Genomic DNA, 19,693 nt, shown 5'->3' on the forward strand with positions numbered 1-19,693 from the left:
TTGGCATACTGATGCAGGGGGATTGACCTTCCTACAAGGTCAAGGAAAGCTTGAGCTACATAACAAGATCATGTCTCATTTTTTTAAAAAAAGGAAAAAAACGTAGATGGGAAAAGTACAATCCATAGTGTGTCCAAAAGGAGACAATGACACTTTTATCTTAGTAATAGCTTTATTATAATTTATAGACTATACTACCTACCCATTTAAATTATATAGTTCAGGTACTCAAATTAGGATTGCACCATACTGAAGTGCATAGTTCAGGCTTGGTATGTAGCTCAGTGGTGGAGCACTTGCCTAGCATATGCAAAGCCCTGGCTTTTAATCCTTAGTACTGCCCCAAACAAGCAAAGAAAGACCAACAGACAGACACAAACTCCAGTCTTTAATATGCAATCTTTTATTGGCATATATTCACTGTATGAAGTCAAAGTACATTATATACTTTGTGCCTATTTATGTGAAGATAATTTTTAATTACCAATCTGTTAGACACATGTTTTTGTTTGATCTGGGCAAGATTAGATTTTATACACGGATTTTTTGGGGGGGAGGGGAGTGGGGTCTAGACAGACTTTCACTATGTAGCCCTGACTAGCCTGGAACTCACTCTGTAGACCAGACTGGCCTAAAACTCACAGAGATCTGCCTGCCTCTGCCTTCTGAGTCATACACAGAATTCTTGATATCATTGATTACTAGGGGGAATGCGTGTTCATGTGTCTCATGTGTGTTTTTAGTAAAGTATCTGTTTTTTCTGACTCTAACCTTTTATCTGATCTCTGGAATAATTTTTATTGCTAAATGTCCAGCAACCGGTTACCATCTGGTTTTGTTTTATAATGTAAATTCAATCTTCTGTCTACTTTATGAGAGTAATCCATCTCTTTAAAAAAAAAAAAAAACTCAAGCACCATAAAAACAAAAACTAAACAAGAAAATCAAAACTGTAAGCAAGCCCCCAAGTTAATGTTTTCTTTTTTTAAGAGTTGCCTTGATCGTGGTATCTCTTCACAGCAATAAAAATAGGACTAAGACAGAAGTTGGTATCATGAGTGGGAGATTTCTGTGACAGCCTGAGCATGCTGTTTGTTAGAGGAATATGGAAGACTTTGGGACTTTGGACTGGAAAAGCAGTTGTCAGGGTTTAATGGGCCATCCTAGTAGGAGCATAGAAGACAGGGCTGAGGGCTGTTTGAACTTTGGGGGCCCAGCTCAAGGAGGTCCAGAGGGAAAGAATGTTAATAAGTGGTCTAGAGTTGGTTCTTGTGATACTTTGACAAAGAAGGTGGCTGCTTTTTGTCCTTATCCTAAAATCTTCCTGGGGTTAAATTGAAGAGTTTTAGATTAATGGCATTGGCAGAGGAGGTTTCAAGATAGCCTATGTTGTATGATTATTAGTGACCACTCTTGTACAGATCTATAATGAAAAGAAGCAAGCTGAGGAAGGAAAAATACAAAATGTATACTTTTCGGGGTTGGAGTGGAGCATTAGGAAATGTAATGGAACTAAGTCCAGTGCTCAAGGAAATAGTTAAAGAAAAGCCTGGTGTTAAATGTAATAAAGGGAGTGGTGACCTCAGGTCAAGACCTCATCCAGCTAAGCTTCTAACTTGTGAAAAAAGAGTTAAAGGAAACTTTAAGCAGTGAAGAAAACTACCAACAGCAAAAAGCTGATTCAAATGCAGTTGAACAAGGAACAAGTTCCAGCCCCATCAAGCATCAGAACTTGGCAACTCTAGCCACATGGTTCTAGCTTTAGAGTCAAGGATACAAGGAAGGGATTATGGAATCTCCCTCCAAGACTAAGGAAAGCTGCCAAGGCCAGGCATGTGTCAAGGGTGTCCCTGCATGGAGCTCCAGAGAGGACATTGCATGAAGCTATGAAGTTGATGCCTAGACTTCCTTTGAGACCCCAAGATGTTGGAAATGCCAGAGTTGTGGGACACCCGCTAAGGAGAGTTGCTAACAGGGAGTAGAACAAGCCCAAGAGAAAGAAGTGTGTTGCAGTCAACAAAGCTGAACAGAGTTGGAGAGCTGAAGAGCATTTCGACATCAGACATTGAGCTGTAGAGTTTGGAGTTTGTCCAGCTGGTTTTCTGTCTTGCTTTGATCCATTATTTCCTCACTATGCTCCCTTCCCTGCGTTTTGGAATGATAATGTATATCCTATGTCATTATATGTTGGAAGTATGTGATCTTTTTATTTTGATATTTATAGGGGTGTTACAGTTGAGAGATTGCATGAATCTCAGAAGAAACTTTGGACTTTGAAACAAATTTGAGACTGTTATATACTGTGGGGACTTTTGAAGTTGGACTGAATGCATTTTTGCTTTATGATATGGCTATAAGCCCATGGGGGCTGTTGTGGGGTATTCATCAAAGAAGACTGCTCGGACATGGGTTTAAGCCAATAAAAAGTCTTTACTAGCCAGCCAGTGACTACTACACTGGTGTTCAGGATCCCAGTGAGGTACTGAGCCGTTCTTAGGGTGAGCTTTTAAGCACAAAAACCATATTCTAGGTTGGCATACTTCAGTTAATAAGAACAGTTATCCAGAAGCAGAACTATAGAAGCTAAAAAGCAAGGTTAGTGCATTTTGAGACTTGCCCAGAACTATATAGACTTTGATAAATAAGGCCTTTGTTTTAGTTTTGGCAGGTGGTGCTGTCTATGTGCTGAGTCTGAATGGCACTTCCATCATGGAGTCAGTTGTGCTAAATAAGGTCTTAGCGCCTACTAAGATCTGTGGCCCTGTTACAGGTCCAGGAAGTGGAATGTGGTAGTTTGAGTAAGAATGGCCCTTATAGGCTCATATATTTGAATGCTTAGCATCAGGGAGTGGCGCTATTTGAGGAGGATTAAAAGGATTAGGAAATGGGGCCTTGTTGGAGGAAATGCTGGGGTAGGTTTTGAGGTTTCAAAGCCCATGCCAGGCACAGGGTCCCTGTCTTTCTCTCTGCCTATGGATCATGATGTAGCTCTCAGCTACTGCTCCAGCCCTGCTTGCATGCTGCCATGCTCTTCACCATGATGATAATAAACCAAACCTCTGAAACTGTAGGCAATCCTCCAATGTTTTCTTTTATAAGAGTTGCCTTGGTCATGGTGTCTCTTCACAGCTATAGAACAGTGACTAAGATAAACCCTCTGAAACTGTAGTTACAAACAGCAAGTGCTCTAAACCCATAAATCATCTCTCCAGCCCCAGGCTATAGGTATTTTGAAGTTAAAAATTATTCTGTTGACTCCTTGTTGAAAAGTATACTTGTTCCAGACCTGGTATTAGAGATTCAGTAATGAGCAAAACAAAAACAGGCCCTGCCATATTCTCCTGTAGTGAATAAACTCTATGAAAGCTTTCTGCATGTTTCTATGAATAGTGCTGCTTACAACAGTTACAGTATCATCTTTTTTAACTGTGTTAGTCTACATCATGTAAACAGCAAACCTAACTTTTTAAGCTGAGGTATTTACCACCAATGTTTGTTGAAGTTAAATTGAAAACCAAGTTCCATTACAAAGTACTGCACTGGACATATAATATGCATGTTTCAAGTAGTTCCTAATATGCACTGTGGGTTGTAATAATGGTTCAGCATGTACAAGACAATGTTATCCAATGATAACCATAGTTGTTAATGGTTTATATTAGCTGAAAGCTGTAAAATCATCTGAGGACTCTTAGCATTAGAATAATAATTTACCAAGACAATTACCACATACTGGAAATTTTTTGCAACTCTAATTTGGTATTATTAATAATGGATAAAATTGCACTTTTCTCAGGTTGCTGTGGGCAGCAGGGATTTAATTCAATGAATATTTCAGCACATCATTTTAATCATTTCTCCACCAGATCCACATGGGCAATATTTTATTCTTCTTAATTTAGTCTACTAAGCCACAGACATTAAATTGCAGACTATTTGTAGCAAGATCTACTCTGTGATTTACAAGCTTGTTATAAAGTGTAAAAGAAAGAAAACTGCCATTAAGGCTTACAGTGTGATGTTGCATTTGTTACTGAACTCCCCATGATCAATGTTTTGGTAGAGAAGAGAACACTGAAAAATAAAAAAGAAAGAAAGAAAAATGGCCAAGTGTTTACAGTGTAAGGGAATAAAGTATGAGAATGCAGCTATTATGACTTCTGTTTGATTGTGATAGTAATACTCATAAAAACACAACTGTCTTAATTTTCCAGAGATACCAATGAAATAAAATTTTAATTTTAGGGAACAAATGAATTTCCAGTTTTGACTTTTTGTTAATAACACTAATGTCATTTCTTTCCCATATCTAGTCAATTGCATGATTTTTGGCGTCTGGATTACTGGGAGGATGACCTTCGTCGAAGGAGAAGATTCGTTCGAAATGCCTTTGGCTCCACTCATGCAGAAGCACTGCTCAAATCTGCAATAGAGTACGGTGAGTGCCACTGCCTCCAGAGCAGGGTCCCTCCTGAGGGGAGAGGTCTGCTGTAGGAAGAATTTAGTTTTTCAGTTTTACGTCATATTCACTGCATTAAGTGTCAGAAATAACATGTTTTGCCTTGACCTTTAGGACTATCTGAATCAAACTGAACTCCATATTTCTTAGATTTATTTAAGAGACTTCATCTTACCATAAAAGATTAAAATATCCACATCTGGTCATAACCTAACACCAGTTCAGATAGCCTAAAACTGTAGTAAAATGGATTTTTCAGTGTCTTTCAAACTTTAATGACCATAAGCCATGTAAACATGTTACAGTACTGTACTCAGGTGTGGGTGTGTATTTTGTGTTTTTTTTCTACCCTGGGCACTGCATGAGCCCTGCTGCAAAATCTGTGTTTTTACCCATCAGTGTGTGTGTACCCATATATTCATAGATAGACATATACAGTGATCTCTATTTACATATGTATATATAACTGAAATGTTATATTAGTAACCTATATATTCCCACCCTATTTTTTTTAAGCTCAGAAAATTATCAGGCTGGGGAGGTCAGTCAGTAAAAGTCTCGCTGAGTTCCACTTAAAAGTAGGACACAGAAGCATACATCTGTGACCCCAGCATTGCAGAGTCAGAGACAAGCAGATCCCAGAAGCTCACTGGCCAGCCAGTCTAAGCACTCAATAAACTCCATATTTAGAGAGACCCAGTTTTATAAAACAAGGTGGAAAGTAATCAAAGAAGGTGTCCATGCGTCCATGCATACATTCACACATGCACACACAATTGAAAATGGTCAACAAAGACATGGGTGCCATCCACATGCACATACACGTGTCCACATAACCATGTGCATTGTGCATACATGCAAACACATGCATATACATATACCACACAGACGACACATAACTAGACAGTCTTCTGTTCAGCCAGTTCAGCTCCCAGGCTTCAAGTGGATTGCCAGTGAAGTTTGTCTTAACTGTCATACATTCAATGTTATCAACCATCACTGCCAAAAAGCTGTACCCCAATTCTCTTTTTAAAGGTGTTTAGTAAAAATATTACTATAGTTTAATAAAAATGTTACTTTAGATTATTGTCTAATAGGTTTCCTTAATTACATTTTTGTTTGCCCACTTTTTAAATTTATTGCATTTATTGTGTGCATGCCTGTGCTCATCCTCGTGTATGCACAAGTACAGGCACATATGTTTACATGCCTTAGCTCATGTGTGGAGGTCAAAGACAGCCATTTCTCTCCTTTCAGCATATGGGTCCTGGGGATTCAATTCAGGTTCATCAGAGTTAATGGCAAGCACCTTTATTCACTTAGCCATCTCACTGTCCCCATTTACACATTTTTAAATGCTCTCGTGAGTTTAAGGCTGATTGGCTATGTCAGAATTTCTGATACCGTCTATCCAAAGGTAACAATAATGAGCCCTGTCCTTGTAGTTTGTGTTGTTCATTTTTAACTCTGGAGTTACTTGCCATACCTATTTTCACTTATTTGAGAGTAATTAAGTGAGCTGTCTATTTTAAAGTTTACCACATATGGTAAATAGTTTTGCGTCATGGTATAGTTTGTATCATGCCATACAATTCTTATTCTTAGTGAGGTGAATGTAAAAAGATACAAATCATTACCAAATAAACTCTGTACCTAAGGGTTTCAATGCAACCATTACCCTAAGAAAAATTACAAAGTAATTATACAGTGGAAGTAAATATTAAAAATGTTTCAATAAATCATAGGAGTCCTTACTATAAGGAATTCTCAAATCAACTCTAAAGCCCATCTAAGGATTTTAGCACCCTAAGGATTTGCAGCCAACTTAAAGTGAGTTGTTACATTCATGATTCATAGAAATACTGCCTATGCAGGCAGCGTATACTTAATAGTACCTGGAACTGGCCTGGAAATCACCATGAAGATGACTCTGGTCTGGAATTCACAGTTCCACATGCCTCTGCCTCTGGAAAGCTGGGATTAAACGTGTGTGCTTTATTTACTTATTTAAATTCAGCATGAGTTTATCTCATTTGAAAGTAGACTTATCTGCAAATAATTTGTAAGAGAGTTTAGGCCAAGGAGCATTGGTAATAGTTATAAAAGCTTTAATTCTGTAGAAGCTACCGTCCATACTCTACAGATTACTTCAAAAGGGCTTTGTTATGAAAATACTTATTTTGTTTCTGCTTTAAAAATGAGTCTCTTTGTGTTTGATTTGTATTTTTTTTTTGCCTTAAAAATCCCTGTGATGGAGGTTCATATTTTAGTCACATAAAAACTATTGTTAATAAACCTGGACTGAAATAAATAGTGCTCACATCTTGAAATAAATGAGCCATGCTGGCAAATCTTCTGTGTACTACATGGGAATTTTAAAAATGCTATTTTCATTAATTTTAAATGCTAGATGATGATCAGTATTCAGGATCTTTTGTCCCTCTTGTGTCAGGTTCCTTGATGAAGAGAAAGAAGAGTGTTTTTATTTGACAAGTATTAGGAACAAGCATCATGTATTTAAAACACCTGTACAGTTCCTGTGGTAGAGTCACATGATGATCACTCGCCAGGGTTCAGGTCATGGTGTGGAAGACCAAAGATAACACACCACAGATCTCCCTCCCTGAACACTTCCCGGGTACACCTTTTCAAATGTCTGTGGACCTCAGGAACTGAGGAGAGGGTTGGCAGTCCAAAAAAGAGCAAGGGACAGGAAAATGGAAATATTCCAGGGAGGAATATCTGCAGACAAATAAAGGGAAGATTACAGACACCCAGGACTCTCCACTTCTTCCAGACCTGCTTGCCCCCAATCTGCACATGAAGTACTTCTTCAGAAGAAAGAGGAAGTAACTGCCAGTAATGATTACAAAGCACTTCCTTCAATAAAAATAGATGCTGAGAGGCTTAATTGAAAGCAGATTCTGTTTTTAAAGATAAGTTTTATATTCAAAACATCTATATAAAGCCAAAAAAGAAAAGCCAAACTATATAAACCCCAACCCATTGTCTGAATACCCTGTCAAACATTATAGTGTCTTTATGTATGCAAAGTCTGGCAGGGTGCAGAACAGCAGCCTCCCTATAGACCTGTGATGTTGGGTACACAGGTTAGGGTATCGTCATAGGACAAAGTCGACAAATTGAAATTCAATGTGTTCCTTCTTCCTTGTCAAATAATTACATCATTTCTACCTCCCTATGATATGTTTTAAATCCTAACTTGCCATTAGGCTTTGAATATGCACAATCTCAGTTGTGGATTTTGGTGAAAACGATTTTTCATTTATCCATGTGATAGAAACATAAATGTTTCAGGAACAAAATATTGTTTTATACTGGTAACATCCAGTGTGGGTAAAAGAACTGGAATTAGTGATAAAATAGTCATAACGGTTAAAGACTTGTAAACTGAGAGAGGTAGCCTTTCCTTAGTAGGTAAAACATGTCTGGACGCCAAAGCTCAAGTTGAGACTAGGAGCCTCCATGCAGGTAACACAAGTAAAGCAGAGGCAATGGACGACTTCAGGTTTCGTGGCAATGCCTTGGATCACTTGACCTTTCTTGATACCCTAAGTCCAGACACACGGTTTGGATTACCATAGAGTTGTACTTCCATGATGTGAAGGAATATTCAGCTGTAGTTCAGATTTCATGGCACTATTATCAGTTTTCTTAGAGTCTCAAATAAAAATGTTAATTCTATCTTTATATGAGTAAATAATCAGAGTTGGATATCATTTTAAGGAAACAAAAGATAATAGTTTTATTTCATAATGATTTTTGAAAGTTTGCTCCATGATTTTATTATTAAAACTTGTAGCTGACCTTTTTCAACTGGAAAATAGCCTGTGCAGCGATGAAATTTTTCCTGCTTTTTAGTAACACTAATGAGTTGAATAATTTATGAGGTAGTCATGTGCAAAAGATTCAGTATGATTTGACACAGTCTCATTCTCTGGTGTTGGAATGTGATTAATAAAAACCTAGAGGCATGTAATTTTTTTCTTGATGTTTAATGTGCTAATTTTGCATGTACTGAATGTGTTGTTTAGGTGTTTTTTAGTGGTAAAATCTCTTTCGATTTAGAATTTAATTATCAGGAGTTTTATAAACCATAGCAGTGAAATTATATAAGAAAGATGTTTTAAAATTCATCTTCTCACCTGCATGGTTTATTCTTTGGACAATTAGCTAATCGGTAAGTAATTGAAATAGTGGGTTTTAAGTGTTACATATTAAAACAGTACCTAGACTCTTCAACTTCTGGTACATTCTAGTGTGTAAAGATACCTGCTGACAAAGAATAGGGAAAACTCTTAGTAAGTTTGGATCGCTTTGGTGAGTGTCAGTCATCATTTGGGCTTCTGTTTCTCTTCCATAAAATTACAGTGGAGCTCCATTTCATCAAAGGCTAAGATCGCAAGTGCTTCATGTCTGTGATCAAAGACGTCATCTTAAATAGGTCTGATCCAGCACTGCAGAGGAGGGCAGGCTGCCGCAGCCTGAGGGAGGAAAAAAAAAACACAGAGCAAAGATGACAAAGTTAATCAGTCATTTCTGTGGCAATAAATAATAAGATATGCTGAGAACTGCAAATGAGAACATTCTTAGGTTCCTCAGAGATCTGTCTGCTTAACACCTGATTTATCTAAGCTTGTGAAGCCATCAAGTTATGACCTTGATGCACAAAAAGCAGCTCTGTAATGAGCTGGAATTAAATTAGTCTGCTGCTGAATGCATGGCTACTGTAATATGTTACATGCAGTCCTCAGAAAATAGGAAGGCACGGAGAGTAGAAACAATGCTGTGCAGCAATGCAGCCATTGAGGAAAACCATGAAATTGTCTGTCTTCATTCTTCCAGGAGTTTGCAGTCATTACAGCATTTGAGAAGCCACATCCGTACTGTGTAGAAACATGAGTAAACCTCCTGCTTTAGTTGGTGAATTATAAATTGGATCTCTGTATTCGGAATAAAAATTAGTGGTTTGAATTGGGTTCCAATAACTGCTGAAAAATTAATGATGCAATTGTTTTAAGAGAAGGAAATTCCTGCCGGCAGTTGTCTGCCAGCTCTTGCCATCGCCTCATAAGCTTAGTCTCCTACCCTTGACTTTACCCTATGGCTTTATGGGCTAGTAAAATGACTTAAATAGATCTTTTAAACTGGGGTCATAAAGGCTACAAATATGCTTATAACACCCATTTACACATACATGGCATTTCTCATATCAAAAACTATTCTAACAAGCTACCTGTTCTTATGTTGAAGATTCAGACACATAAGATCTAAGCAGATTCAGAAGTTTAACTGTGCTAATTGAAAGGCACTTACTGAAGAGTTTCTGTGTACCACACATGTTCTAAACACTGGGTTTGGGAGCAGGGCATTTCTAACCTGCAGAAGCACAGGAGACAGGCTGACCAGAGAAGGTATCACTGAGAGTAGCTGACTTACAAATTGCCTCAAGAGAATAATCTGCATTTACCAGGTGAGCAGGGAAGTAAGGGTGGAAAGAATAGAAATCCCCAAGATAGGAGGGAAGGGAAGATGAAGGGAAGAGAAATCGCCAACATGGGGAGGGAACTGAGTAGAACAGAACAGAGTAGGCTAAGCTAGGCTAGGCTAGGGTAGATAGATTTCACCGACATGGGGAGGCTTAAGGCCTTGACTTGATGGACTCTGTGTTTGTATTAATGACAGAAATTCATAAAGTATTCATATTTAAGACTGGGGATATGACTCAGTAGGAAAGAAACTGATAGCCCTGAGCAAGTCTTTGCAGTCAGTCTGTAGCTATGAATAAAATTTTTTTTATTTTAGATTATAAGTAAAAGAATAATTTAATGTATATCAACATATATGGAAAAAATAAAATAATTTTATTGTAGATATCTCATATTCTCAGATAAAATAAAAACCACTTACAAACCAAAATCCGATTTCTCTCCATATCCCATTAGAGCACCCATGTTTTTGTAGAGCTGAGTGCTCTTTAAAACCCACTGTCTTGTACTTATTTGATGAGGTCCATGTACCTCATTTAACCACGTACTTGATGAGTTTGGGAAACTGAATTGAAGGATGAAGTTTTCTAAAGTCATATCGACAAGTGCAACACTTTTAAGATCTGAATTGGTTGTTTATATTTTATTTTACTTAGAACATCCTGAGATGCTAGAGAGAAAGCTGGGGTAAAGTTCGTCTACTGGACTTATGCCAAGTGACAAGGGGGAACATACTTCATTAGTGTGCTTATTTTAGACCAATTTCTGGCAACATCTACATACAACCGCATGAGTAATACATGTGCAAAGTATAATAGGTTGTGGTGATATTGTGTTCCCCAAAATATTGTGCACCCTAATAAACTTATCTGGGGTCAGAGAACAGAACAGTCACTAGATATAGAGGCCAGAAAATGGTGGCACACACGCCTCTAATCCTAGCATTCCAGAGGCAGAGATCCATCTGGATCTCTGTGAGTTCAAGGCCACACTGGAAACAGCCAAGAGTGGTAACAAGAGCCTTCAATCCCAGGAAGTGATGACAGGAAGCAGAAAGGTATTTAAGGCATGAGGATGAGGAACTAGAGCTGGTTAAGCTTTTAGGTTTTTGAGCAGCAGTTCAGCTGAGATTCAGAGGCTTCCAGTCTGAGGAAATAGGATCAGCTGAGGAACTGTTGAGGTGAGGAAGCTGTGGCTTGTTCTGCTTCTCTGATCTTCCAGCATTCACCCCAATACCTGGCTCCAGGTTTGTTTTTATTAATAAGACCCTTTAAGATTCATGCTACAATAGGTATTTGTTTTGCAGTGTACTATCAGTGTTGTGAGCCCTGTGAAGATCATATGTCTGAGTGGCAGTTGAAAACATGAACTGAATTCCTCCAAATCAGTGAATAGAGTGGGCGTGTGGAGTTAAGGTCAACACCACACAGAGTAGTGTATCCCCAAATGGAGACCAGTACCACATGAAGGAACCAGAGGCTGTTATGGGGAGATGGCATGAAAATGAGGCTGTGAACAGAGAGCTGTTGAAGGATTTATGTTTGCAAAAGGACAGACCACAGAAATGAGGTGACCTAGTGATGTGGTAGGTGACCTAAGCTCACCCCAAGCACCACCCGCCATGCTCTGTGTGACCCTATGGAACATTCCCTTACATGCAGTTTACCTGATAATATCTGGTAACTCTCACAGCATGTTACCCATGAGGATGTTGTAAGATAGGCCACCTCAGTGTCACTCATGGGCTTTATATATTGTCACTTCTGAAAACATAATGTAGGTTTATTTTTTCAATTTATTTATTTGTTATACTGGCTTTGTTTCTATTTATTTTTTATTCATTTATTATTTACTTATTTTTTTGTCTACTTGGGTTGTTCCTAGGGCACCAACCCAAGTAAAGAATCATTCTGCCACTGAGTGCTGTTAAAATAGCCTATGCATCATCAGCATCCTAGCTGTGCCTTATTTTAGTAATAAAGAGAAAGGAGTTAGTTACCATTTTCTTCCTCCTCTCTGAGCCCGTTAAAGCATCTTCTACTCCTTTTCCAGTAGTCTGAGATACTAGAAGCAGATTTCCCATGTTGCTCTAGGAAGTGCCCCCCCCTTCAGTTTTTGTTTATGTCATCTACTTCATGTTTTTTCCTTCTCAAGATGTGCTATGATTCCAGGCTTACATTCTGCTCCTGTCTACTCCTCGGGGCACAAGATTTAGCAGGCTTCTTTCCTTTCCCAGTTCCCTCCCCAATCCATCCCTCTCTTTTCTTCTAAGGGAATAAAATGCTTAAAGAAGGAGGGAATGACCCACTGTTAATCCATTTCGATACACTCATCTCCCATCGCTATTCTTCTAAGCACTTTACCATGAGGATCAGACTCTGCAGTGAAATCAGGCAGAGTTGAGGACACATTGTCCTGACTTGTATGATACTGAGTTCCAAACTTGCTTAAGAGCAGTATTTGTTTTTCTTCAAGTAAAATGTGCTGCGTGGCTTGCAGTATAACAAAATCCTGTTCTAAGTAATTATACATCACCCTAACTTCATGGCTAGTCACAATTCTACTGAGAGATATCAATCCTAAACTGCATAGAGTTAGTATGGTATATATTCTTCTAAAAAGCATAGAATACAGTTTTCTGGATTGACTGTTAGATTATTATATTAACATTTCATAGTTATATTGTGCTTAAATCCACTTAAATGCAGTAGCATTTCTTGCACCTTTTTAATTGCATTTTTTTCTGTTTAAAAATGCTATTTATAAATATCCCCTTTGCTGGTCTGCTGTAAAAAATATTGCTTACATATGAATATTTTGAATTAGGAATAAATGAAATTCTGTTTTTTGCTGTCAGAACCAAATTGTGAAAATGTATTACATGTCTTTGAAAATCAGTATACTCTATTAGCAGGCCTGTCAATATAAAAAGTGCCTCCCATTTCCACCTCCTGCTCTAATAACCTGTGTTACTCTCAGGCAGTTCACATAATCAGAGTATATTGTCAGCTTACTGGAGTTGGGGAAGCATGAAATGAAAATCGCGTTAATATTGATCCAATTCTTTTACTTGCAAGTGTCCTTGCTGTCCTTTTCCACTGAGCAATAACTGTTGGTGTTAGGTAGCCATTTTCCTCTCTCTTTCTTAAATTCTAGTCAGTTGTTACAAACATAATTAATCTGCATAAGGGTTTAACACTCAGAATAATTTCTATGGACACTGAGTCTTAATTAATACACAGATTGCTAATAGTAAATGATTACTACACACCAACATTTTCCTCAGGCTGTTCAGAGGACAGCCTACCTGAAGGGATAAGGGATGTCTGCATATTCCTCCTTGATAGAAACACAAAGGATGCACTGCTTCCATTGTATGCAAGGTAATGATGTATCATCAATAATGATTCAAGTCCAAGTGCCTTTTTTGAACCTTTTATTTTATAGAAGCATATATAATATCTATTTGTGATCAGGCACTAAACTCTTTGTCAACAGAAATGAATTATAGTGGGAATGATGTTTAGATCTTCCTCACCTGTACAGAAATACCACAGCTAAAAGAAGGATCATGAAGGCTGATCTTGCAGCTTTTACATCTGACTTAATAAACTTATCCATTAATCACTCTGCCTTTATATGAAGGTGTCAAAGTAACACACAGAAATTGTCTGTTTGAGTGTGAGCAGCCTGTTTCATTTGTGGGGACATTTTTTTTTCCAGAAAAGCTTATGCAGATGGGATAAAGGTTCTGGGTGATGGATCACATATCGAAAGAGTAATGTGCCTTCAGGATTCCAGTCTCTCTAATGTATAGTGGAGTTTTCACCATTGGGATTTTCCTGGATTTTTTCAGGTTTTTTCTTTCTTTTTCCTTCCTTCCTTTCTCTCTTTCTTTCTTCCTTTCTTCTTTCTCTCTCTCTCTTAGTATTCTATTCAGACCATGTCTCAGTTAAAAATAATCTTTCCTTTTATATCTCCATCTTAAGGAGGAAATATTTGTTCTATGTTTAAAATCAAACTCTAAAATTACATCTAAAATTTAAATTGCTTAGAAGGGAACTATTTATTTGCTAGTGAGTGACTGCTATGGCAAATTTCCACATAAGTGCCTTTAGCTTTTATCTCACACATTCACTAAGCCCAGCACCCAAAGTTGGGAGCAGTAAGTTTCTCTGTGATAAAAAAACATTCCTTCACCCTTTGCTGTCCAATGTTCAGACCTATATGGTGCTCAGTAACAGACATACATGTTATCACATGAGATCTTGTAACTACACCTAATTAGGGGAAAGGTGCATTTATCTTGAACCCTTTTTCTTTGGGTTGCAGTTAAATAATATTGTGTACAGCTACAAAAAGCATCATCCTGTAAAGGTATTTGTTGCTCTGACTTGAATTTTAATGAAAAAAAAATCTTTATTTTAGCATTTCCCAAAGTATCCAAATCATTGGTGCTTTTATTTTTTAAAAAGTATTTAAGTTTGAAGATTAACCACAATATTTTATCTGACTTACATTAGGGTGGTTTGTCAAAACACATTGAACAAGATAAAAAAAATATTATGAAATGATGCATTTTGCAAAGAATTTCTCTCTTGAAAAGAATGCCCCCCAGTGAAGCTAATTTCCAGATGTCTACAAACATTAGAATTTTCTAAGCATACATTTAGGCAAAATTAAAATTAGGTTAAATTTTCACTCTGCCAGCCTCCCTACAAAGACCTCCTTCAAAAGATGAGAAAATACTATGTTAAACTTGGTTTTAATTGAAAAATCAGAAGGTCTTTTCCTTCAGATAACCAAGATTTTAAACATTCATATTGTTAGAATAGCCGTGTATAAAATTTCAAAAGCCATCAGAAATGTCGATGCAGTGCTGGGCGTTGTAGCACATGCCTGTGATACCAGCAAAGCTTTGCTTGGAGTATCACTATTTCAAGGCTGGCCAGGCCTTCCCTGTGGGCTCAAGGCTTCAGCAACTTTGTGAGAACCTGTATCAACATTTTTCAAAAAAGAAGAAAAAGGGGCTGGTGATATAGCTCTATTTTAGAGTGCTTCCCTAGCATGCATGAGGCCCTAGGTTAAAACCTTAGACCCCAAAACTGAAGAGATGATGATGATGATGATGATGATGATGATGATGATGATGATAAAAATAAAATATAAAGTTGATGCTTGTGTAGCTTGTTTAATAATAACTTAATTAATGCAATGAATAAAATGGTCCTGGGGGGGAAAGAATTTAAATGTCAGCTGTCTGCACTATGTTCTGTTTCACAAGAACTTAACAGCACATGAACTGCATATTTTCTTTGTTCAGGAAGCATCTATTTAGACTAACTGAGGGTACATTGTGCTTTGTAATGATTATGAGCAGACACCTTGCACAGCATGGTGGACGGAAATATTCCACAAAGCCAAGGGCACTGATGTTGGCCAGGCAGTGTACTTAGGACTTCAGAATCAGGCTGATCTTATTTTAGGTTTATGACTCTCACATTTGCCTGCTTTCTCTTCTCCCTTTGTATAGATCCAGTAATATCATGAGAGGCAAAGCTTAATTTAAGTTTAATGAAGTTCAAAATACATAAGCATCCGCTATCTCATCTTAATTTTGCAATAATCCCTTGAGACTTAGGTTAGGAAAATACTCATTATTCTTTCACAGATTGGAAACTGAAGTTAAATTGGTGTGCTTTTTTTTTTTAACGTTTATGGTGGTTATAAAAGAAAAGAATAAAGAATGATAAATAGTAAAGTCCAATTTTCCATTATGGATAAACTGAAGGACATGCAAAGAAAAGTAACTTAAGAAACAGTGTATAGGAGAATTAGTGGGTGAGTTATAACAATATTACTTTCATGTGCTTTCTCAACAAACATTTGTTTACTCAATGCCTGAGCTATAAATTAAATTACACTAAGAAAGTGAGGGTGTAGATCAATTGTAGAACACTTGTCTTGAACATTCATGGCCCTGGGTTCCATCCCAAGTACCACACCAGAACTAAACAAAGGGAAGAGAAATGCCACTAAGAAAATCTCTAAATAAAGTATTTCAAAATAAAAGATATAGGTTTAATATTTAACCCACACAAGTTTGACAACATGCAATAAGCCAGATGGATAAAGAAATCAGCTGTGTCAGGCTTAAATGGCTTAATCACTAAGCCACCTCTTCAGCACTGTGACTGCTGCTCTTTTTTAGTATCTGCAGTTAACTGTAGAATAATTGCTTAAATGAAAATAAATCATGTTGTGTTTTCCTTTATGGTATTTTTATCAATATAAAATAATGTAATAATAACAAACTAATTGCTAGATCTTGATTTTTTTTAAAGACATTGATAGTATCAACCGAAGCAGGTGTGCCCATTCTGTCAATGTATTTTAACTTAGGATTGTTTAAGACAATAAAAACTGAAGCAATAGTAATAAAGCTGTGTGGTGATGGCCTATAGCAGCAATGCCGGAGACAGTTTTCCTGTCACTTCCCTTTTAAAATATACTCTGTCAGAGCAGATGATTTAGCTCAGTGATCGAGAGCTTGCTAACATACATGGCCCCACATTCAGTCCCTGGCAAAGGAAAAAAAAAGTAAATTAGTTAATTAGCTTAAGTAGAATATACTTGGATTCTCATGGTTTCCTGGTTATTAAGAGAAACTTGTGAAGGAAGAAAGTCTTCAGGGCTGCACATTGTCTCTATAACTCTATGAATAAGTCTATGGAAAATGCTTTCCTGTGTGTAAAACATGATAGGAAATGAAAACTGGTCTATTTTTGCATTTGACTTCATTCATCCACAAGTCTCTGGTACTTTTTTCTCCTGAAACTTTACATTTCCATGCCATTTTCCTATCTTCTTAGGACATAAGCATCCTCATCTCTCCTGTCTGGCTTTACTCATTTCTTTGTGATTCCCATTTCCAGTCTAAAGCGCTCCTCCAGTGGTTTGTGGCATTTGCTCGTTAATTTCTTGATGAATGGCTAAAGAGGCCAAGAAGTGCGTTCAGTTCAACATGTCTTCTAAGACAGATGATCTCAAATAAATTCTCCTCTCAATCAGATTTTGATTTGTTAGGTGATAAACCAATTCTTTCTAAGGACAGTGTTTACAAGCCTTGTAATGAGACAGCCCTCTGAGACCTTCCTCCTTTTGCTGTAATGTTGATGGATGAAACTCTAATTCATAAAGGATATTGTGATTGAAAAGCACCTTTAAATCTTGTATACTCTAATCTAGACAAATGTTTGTTTCAGTTCCACAAAACTGGTAAGTTCACTGGGCTGCAAGCTGCTAACATTCAGCAGGGTTGATCAGCTCTGTGTGTGGGTACCAGTTCCTTTAGCAAATATGAAAAATTTTGAATGTTTTCTGCTTCAAAGCTAGAAGAGATCAGAGAAAGCTTGATACATTTCCAACCTCCTTCTATTGCATGTTTTTTACAAATAGATTTTATTGTGGTAACGTATAGTCACCTGAAACTGCTCCTTCTCTTTTGACATGGTAGTGATATAAGGAAAAACTTGGTTATTAGCCTGACTGAAACTTAATGGGCATTGTTACCTTAATGCAAATACCTGGGCTGCATTTCACATAAATTAACACAAATCAGTGAGATTCTGGGGCATTGGGGGAAATTTTGATTTGGAAATATCCAGAGATGACTCCTGTGCCTCCATTCACTCATCAAAAATTTATTAGTGCTTGTTCCTTACCAGGCAATGTGCTGAGTATGAGAGAATACAGAGACAGATATGTGATTCCAGCCATCAGAGGGCCTCCAGGTGTCTGTGGAGATAAATACGCAAGCAAATGCCAGGTACTTCAGCTGGAAGAATTAGGTGGTGTGGGGAGAGCATAAGGAAAAGAGTTGACAAGTTATGAGAAGGGAATGAATGTAAACCTGAACTTCAGCAGGTTTTGTGTGCACCTACTGAGTGCCAGCCCCATATGCTGCAGAGATGACAAAGTAGTATAGTGCGGAGGGCAGGCTTATAAGAGATCCTGCCTCCAATATGTATCCAAAGTTATATTAGCTGTGACCCACACAGGTTACATACCTAGGACAGATATCTGAAGGAAGACAATTGTGAAGGGCAACTAGATATAGAAAAGGGGAAAAGGAATACCCCTTACATTGGGCATAGCATCAACACAGATCAAGAGAGATGTGAGAACATGGCATCTTCCAGGAGCTAACCTTGACTCAGTACTGCTGTGGAACAGTGGGAAGAGGTGATGTGAGGCTGGCAATGAGAAGCTGAGGATTTGATCAGCTGTGCCAAGGAGTCTAGGTTTTACTCTACAGTGTAAGTCTTGCTGAGAGTGTTGATTACAAAGCAAATGAAATGAAACAGGAATACTCAGCATACTTGTATTGTATGATAAACATTCTGAAAATGAGTTGAGGGTCATATGAGCCAATGACTGATAGTGCAGTGGCCAGGACCACACAAGATGACTCCTCAGCCTTTGACCTAGGCAGGGGGAAGGAGGAACAAGCTGGTTAGCTCAGCACGGGAATGCGTGAGTACTTGTTATGCAGGTGAAAGATCCCTGAGTTGTTTATCATTGCATTTGCATCTTTTGTTGAAGGAAGCAAGCTCAAAGTTTCTCTAATTAAATTACTGCCGGACTGGCAAAGGGATTGAGGCCATTACTCCCCCTCAGACATTCCTGCTGTGCTGGGTTTGTATTGGGATATGCATCTGAAATAGTCCATACTCTGTCTTTCATCTATTATTCCAAGAGTAAGAATCACCCATGAACAGTGAAAAAGTACCTGGTGTAACCCGTGTAAAGTCTCCAGTGAGGTGTTGGTTTTGCAATAGCAGTATTTATCTCAAGTTTTTCTAAGCATCCAAGGTCACTGTGTAGCTAGCTGCATTATGTTCACCATACTAAAGGGCTGTTGCCCCCGGGGGCCTTTAGTGGCAGCTTGTCCCTACAGCTAGTGCCACTCTGCAGTGGTTCTGGTGTAGCTGTCCTCTTAAGCATGTGCTTTTACTTTTTTGTGGCCTTTGAATCAGTTTGTATTAATCAAGCAGAATTGCTGCCCCAGTCTCTATGAAAAAGAAAAGCTATTCTGTCTCAAAAAAAGAAAGGAAAAGCTACATAGGTCAGGGAGAGAAGGAAGCGGGAATGAATGAGGGGTTGAGAGTGGGCTCACATGCTGTTGCCCAGTGCAAATTTTACAGCACCTAGATGTGCTTCCAGGAAAGCAGTTGAGTAACACCAGGATCGATGCACTGTTGGAGGCCTGTGGAATGGACCTAGGAGAACTGACCAAATAAATGTACTGTAAATTATATCAGGAGAACATTGGGCCAAAGCTGTGACATGTCCTGGGAGCAGCATTACCACAGAACCTGGCACCAAGCACAGCACCACCACATAGGACCAATTTCCAGGAGTATATACACTACATAGCAGCATCCTGCTAGTCAGTGCTATCTTTCAAGCCTGTACCAGATGCTGTAAGTAGAACACAATATTTTCCTCCAGATTGAACTTCAAGGAACACAGACAAGATTGTGTGCATGTTCAGCATCGCATACCTTAGACTGAAATGATATGAAATAGAGCTTTTCCCATGTGGACTAGTTTATGTATACATGTATGTGTCCAGTTTGTTTGCAGTTTTAACAATTTTAGATTGCTGTCACCCAAAGCAAGTGTTTGAGAATGTGGAAATGCTTGTCAGGTAGTCAGTTTG

General features: G+C 38.1%; 1 protein-coding gene across 3 annotated transcripts in view; it reads left to right on the forward strand.

Moving 5' to 3' along the window:
* Nucleotides 1–19,693, forward strand: part of Nbea (neurobeachin) — a 547,801-nt gene that overhangs the window by 336,607 nt on the left and 191,501 nt on the right. For all 3 annotated transcript variants that reach the window (XM_059265100.1, XM_059265102.1, XM_059265101.1), the window contains exon 38: nucleotides 4,314–4,438. In XM_059265100.1, coding sequence (XP_059121083.1) covers nucleotides 4,314–4,438 — 125 coding nt within the window. The remainder of the gene's footprint in view (nucleotides 1–4,313; nucleotides 4,439–19,693) is intronic.

This window comes from Peromyscus eremicus, chromosome 6, assembly GCF_949786415.1.
Source record: "Peromyscus eremicus chromosome 6, PerEre_H2_v1, whole genome shotgun sequence".
Taxonomy (NCBI): domain Eukaryota; kingdom Metazoa; phylum Chordata; class Mammalia; order Rodentia; family Cricetidae; genus Peromyscus; species Peromyscus eremicus.